Source organism: Pteropus vampyrus, unplaced genomic scaffold, assembly GCF_000151845.1.
Source record: "Pteropus vampyrus isolate Shadow unplaced genomic scaffold, Pvam_2.0 Scaffold103, whole genome shotgun sequence".
In the NCBI taxonomy this organism is placed as follows: Eukaryota; Metazoa; Chordata; class Mammalia; order Chiroptera; family Pteropodidae; genus Pteropus; species Pteropus vampyrus.
In genome coordinates this window covers 4314178-4320177 of record NW_011888884.1, presented here as the reverse complement: position 1 = coordinate 4320177, position 6000 = coordinate 4314178, and the positions used below count along the sequence as shown (strand labels likewise).

The 6000-nt window shown below is 32.5% G+C and overlaps 1 protein-coding gene across 2 annotated transcripts in view; it reads left to right on the top strand.

The window, feature by feature from the left end:
- TMEM38B (transmembrane protein 38B) overlaps positions 1–6000 on the top strand; it is a 51134-nt gene that overhangs the window by 14039 nt on the left and 31095 nt on the right. For both annotated transcript variants that reach the window (XM_011364955.2, XM_011364956.2), the window contains one exon: positions 5395–5551. In XM_011364955.2, the coding sequence (XP_011363257.1) occupies positions 5395–5551 (157 nt within the window). The remainder of the gene's footprint in view (positions 1–5394; positions 5552–6000) is intronic.

Here is a 6000-nt window from a genome sequence, read left to right as displayed (position 1 = left end):
GAGGAATGTCTGTTCAGATCCTCTGCCCATTTTTTTTGATTGGATCATTTAGTTTTTTGTTGTTATTGAGTTGTGCGAGTTCTTTGTATATTTTGGATATTAGGCCCTTATCAGAGGCATTGCTTGCAAATATATTTTTCCATTCGAATGGTTGTCTCTTTACCTTGTTGACGATTTCCTTTGCTAAGCAGAAGCTTTTTAGTTTGATGTGGTCCCATGCATTTATTTTAGCTTTTACTTCCCTTGCTTTTGAGGTCAAATTCATAAAATTCTTTTTAAGTCCAAGGTCCTTGAGTTTAATTCTTATGTTTTCTTCTATGCATTTTATTGTTTCAGGTCTTATATTCAGGTCCTTAATCCATTTTGAGTTAAATTTGGTGTGTGGTGATAGACAACAGTCTATCATTCTAGTTTCATTCTTTTGCAGGTGGCTTTCCAGTTTTCCCAGCACCCTTTGTTGAAGAAGTTTTCCTTTCTCCACTGTATGTTTTTGGCTTTTTTGTCAAAAATTATTTGTCCATATAAATATGGGTTTACTTCTGGACTCTTGATTCTGTTCCACTGGTCCATGTGTCTGTTTTGCTGCCAATACCATGCTATTTTGATTACTGTCGCTTTGTAGTATAATTTGAAGTCAAGCAGAATGATGCCTCCAGCCTCATTCTTTTTTCTCAGGATGGCTTTGGCAATTCGGAGTCTTTTGTGTTTCCATACAAATCAGATGATTTCTTGTTCTATTTCTTTAAAAAAAGCTGATGGGATTTCGATGGGGATTGCGTTAAATCTCTATAATGCTTTAGGTAATAAGGTCATTTTACCTATTTGATTCTTCCAACCCAAGAACACAGAATATCTTTCCATTTCTTTTTATCTTCTTCAATTTCTTTTAATAGGGTTGTATACTTTTCCTTATATAGGTCCTTCATATGTTTTGTTAGATTTATTCCTAGGTATTTCATTCTTTTTTGTTGCAAGTGCAAAAGGAATTATTTTTTCCACTTTTTCTGATACTTCATTATTAGAGCATAGGAATGCTATGGATTTTTGAACATTGATTTTGTATCCAGAAACTTTACTGTATTTGCTTATTGTTTTTAGTAGTGTTCCTGTGGAGTCTTTAGGGTTTTCTATTAGAGAATCATGTCATCTGCAAATAGTGACAGTTTAACTTCTTCGTTTCCTATTTGGATGCCTTTTATATCTCTCTTTTGTCTGATTGCACTTGCTAGGACCTCCAATATTATATTGAATAACAGTGGCGCTAGTGGACAGCCTTGCCTTGTTTCTGATCTTAGAGGGAAGGTTTTTAGTTTGTCTTATATGATCTTTATCATGTTAAGGTACTCTCATTCTATACTGATTTTTGTTAAGTGTTTTGATCTTAAATGGATGCTGTATCTTGTCAAAGGCTTTTTCTGCATCTACTGATATGGTCAAATGATTCTTATTTTTTAATTTGTTTATGTGGTGTATCACATTAATCGATTCGCGTATATCGAACCATCCCTTTGCCCCTGGGATGAAGCCCACTTGATCGTGGTGTGTAATCTTTTTAATATGTTGCTGTATTTGGATCGCTAGTAACTTATTTAGGATTTTTGCCTCTGTGTTCATGGGAACTATTGGTCTGTAGTTTTCTTTTTTTGTGTTATCTTTACCACGTTTTGGTATCAGAGTAATATTGGCCTCATAAAATGTTTTGGGAAGTATTGCCTCCTCTTTGATTTTTTGGAATAATTTGAGGAGAATAGATATTAAATCTTCTTTGAATGTTTGGTAGAATTCACTGGTGAAGCCATCTGGTCCTGAACTTTTACTTTTTGGTAGGTTTTTGATGATTGTTTCAATTTCCATACTTCTGATCTGTCTATTTAGATTTTCCAGTTCTTCTTGATTGAGTCTAGGAAGGTTATATTTTTTTAAGTACTGGTTCATTTCTTCTGGGTTATTAAATTTGGTGTTGTTTACTTTTTCATAGTATTCTTGTATGATCCTTTGTATTTCTGTGATGTCAGTCGTAATTTCCCCTCTTTCATCCCTGATTTTGTTTATTTGTGTACTTTTTCTTTTTTCTTTAGTGAAGTTAGCCAGGGGTTTGTCAATTTTATTAACTTTCCTAAAGAACCAACTCTTTGTTGCATTTATTTTTTCTATTTTTTTTTGTTTTTAATTTCATTTTTTTCTGCTCTAATTTTGATTATTTCTTTCTTTCTGCTGACTTTAGGCTTCCTTTGTTTTTCCTTTTCTACTTTTTTAAGATGAAGTGTTATGTTGTTTATTTAGGCTCATTCTTCTTTTTGGAGGTAGGCCTGTAATGATATGAACTTTCCTCTTATGACCACTTTTGCCATGTCCCAAAAGTTTTGATATGTTGTACTATCATTATCATTCGTTTCCATGTATCTCTTGATTTTTCTTTTTATTTCTTCTCTGACCCAGTTATGTCTTATTTTGTTTTCCCTTGATTACTAATTAATTGAGGACTTTTTTTTTGGTATGTTTATTAGTCATTTATAGTTCCTGCTTTGTGACTTACTCATTTATCTATTCTGTTTGTTGTCTTTTCCTGTCGATTTGTTGGAATTTGCTTTATGTAGGTTGGAAAACATTTTGTCCCAGTCTTTTGTCATATAGAAGCTTTAAATTTCGATGAAGTCATACTTGTAAATCTTTTCCTTCATGGCTTTATTTAGGTTAAGTACTTTGCTTCTCTTGTTAAATTGCTAGTTTTTTTATAAAAATAAAGTGTGTGGAAGTTTTATCAAGTGACTTTTTACTGTCTGACTAAAGGAATAATCATAATAACTTGTTAGTATAGTGAATGATTTTAACGAATTTCTGAGTATTGAACCTTCTTTAAATTCTTTGTGTATAAAATCCACTCAGTCAAGATTTATTATCCTTTCAAAAAGCTGATTTCACTTTGTTATTAATGTATTTGTACATTGTATTCATGTTAAAATTATAGTGTATGTCTTTTTTCTTTTTTGCTTTCTTCCCTTCTCCCTTACTCCGATCTCTTTCTCTTCATTCTTTCTGTTTTTACTTTTCTCTATAATTATGATTTTGGGGTTATGTTGTTTCATGGAATGATTTTTCTCCTTTGCTAATCTCTGTAATGGTCATAGCATAAAAATGAGTAATCCAAACCTATTTTGTAAATGTTTTTCAGTTTATTTCTAATCAACTTATCTGAGTCTAGCAGTTTTCTTAAGATAGATCTTTAACTGTCTTGCTGTTTTTTTCCATAGTGATTTGTGTGTTCAGATTTCTACCTGTTTTTAAAGAGAATTTTGCTAATTTATAGTTTCTTAGAAAATTATTCATTTCAACTACATCTTCACCTTTTTTAGAGTAAATACATGCTGTTTTCCTGTAATTAAAAAACTATCTAAAATTATCTTTTTTCTTCTAATGTTATGCTTTATTTCCATTCCCCATGCCTACTCCTGTCTCCTTTTTCTCAGACTTGCTGAGCAATGGTCTGTTTTATTGGTATTTTTATTTTTCAAGAACAACTTTGTGCTGGTTTTATTGATTGCCCATCACTGTCTCCCTCCTTTAGCATCTATTTAATTAATCTACTTTATTTTTATAAATTACTTCTGTTTCTCTGGCTGAGTTTATTCTTTATTTTTAAATATTTTTTCTTTTCATAATTTCAAACTTACGTAAAGGTTGCCAGAATAGATTAAGGAACTCTCATATACTCTATCCACGTTTGCTAAATACAGTTGATCCTTGAACAACTCAGGGTTAGGAAGCCACTCCCACCCCTTGTCTCCCTGCACAGTTGAACAATCCACGTGTAACTTTTGACTACCTCCCAAATTAACTCCTAATAGCTGCTGTTGATCACAGGCCTGACCAATAACATAAACAGTTGATTAACATTAACTGTTATATGTGTTCCTGACATATCTGTTTCTTATTTTTTTCCCCCCGATGTTTCTAGGCTGTATGGTTTGTCTGCAAGTTTTTTCAAGTTTTCGCACATCTCCAAAATATCTTTCCAATATATTTATTGAAAAAAACCCATGTTTAAGTGGACACATGCAATTCAAACCCTTGTTGTTCAAGGGTCAACTGTACTTAAATTTTGCCCCATTTATTTTTTTCCAGCTTTACTGAGGTATAATTGACAAAGTTGTACGTATTTAAAGTGCATGAGTGATAATTTGATAGACATACATTGTGAAGTAATTACCACAACCAGTTAATTGGCACATCCATCACAGCAACACTTAAGATCTACTCTCAGAACATTTCAAGTATATATATGGTGTTATTTAATGTAGTCACTATGCTATACATGAGATCCCCAGAACTTACTGATAACTAGAAGTTTGTATTTTAGCGTTCTCTCTCTGAATGTTTTTATTTATGCATATTAATTTTTCAGAACCATTTGAGTGTAAATTGGAGGCGTTTTGCCCAGTTACTTCTAATTACTTAAGTGTTAATTTTAAAAACCACAGTACAGTTATCAAAACCAGGAATTTTAATAGTGATACAGTACTATAATCTAAGCCACAATCCATTTTGAGATTTTATCACTTGTCCAGAAAGGTCCTTTTAAAAATATTCTTTTCCACTCTGGGATATGATCTATGATATGCATTGCATTTATTTGTTGTCTCTTTAATGTCATTTGATCGGGAACATTTCACCAGCCTTTTTCTTGACTTTGACATTATTAAAGTATAGGACAGGTCCCCTACCCCGCACTCCGAATAACCCTCAATTTAGGTGTATTTGATTAGGTTCAAGTTATACATTTTTGGAGAAATATCACAGAACTAATGATGTGTTCTTAGCCGCATTATATCATGAGTCACCTGACATTTGTTTAAAGTGATGTCTGCAAGCTTCTCCACTCTAAAGTTGTCATTTTCCTCTGTAATAAGTAATTCGTTAGGAGACATTTTGCGATTTTGTAAATATTTGTTCCGTATCAACTTTTGACTTTGGGTTTATTTTGTTAACTATATTTTGCGCCTGTCATGTTGAAAGTTAGTTTATTTCAACTTTTATTTTTAAAATTACTTAAGGTTATAAATTTTTCTTAATATGTCTCTTTAACATATCGACTGGACTAGGAATGAAAGGAAACAATAGATTGTTTCTAATAATCTACTACTAGGAAACTGGCAATAAGAGCCTGAACAGAGTCTTTTGAAGGTGCCTCAAGTCACCCATGTCTTAACAAAACATTTCTAGTCTTGATTTAAATAAAGAACAAAAGATATGGTTTATGATTATTGTGATTGTCATACTTATGAGTAGTGATGTTATAGGAAAATATGAAATTAAGAGTTTATTTCTTTTAATATACAGCTATCTCAGACTTGTTTAATATACAGCTATCTCAGACCGTATTTTTTTCTTTTTCAGGAGCGGTGGACATGGCATGGAAGAATCCTGTTTCAAGTTGGTTTACTGCTATGCTTCACTGCTTTGGTGGAGGAATTTTATCCTGTATACTGCTTGCGGAGCCTCCATTGAGGTTTCTTGCAAACAACACTAATATCTTACTGGCATCTTCAATCTGGTAAGCTGCCATTATGGTGAATTATTAGACATTTAAGAAATGGTTTTGTAAGATGTTAAGTAGAATTTTTTCCTTTAAAAAAATTTTGTGTTCTTGAAAAGTTAAGGCATGTGCAAGAGAAGGAACCCAGATAAGTGTAAAGTGAGTCTCTTTCTCACTCTTCTTCTCCTGTGTCCTCTTCCAGAGGCATTATCCTTATCACTGTCTTATGTATCTTTAGTGGAAAAGCATTTCAGATAGGAAAGGGCATCAGATATTTGGCTCCAGACAGTTTGTCTTGTGGACCTAACGCATTTACACAGATGCGCAACAGGGTAACAGGAATGTGAGCAACTACACAAAAAGTCCAGGCACTTATGATTCATATATAATAATTGTTCTTGTCATATTCTTCATTGGATTTTTCAGGACCTTATGAGATTTCACATTAATTTGTTTTGAATTTAGTT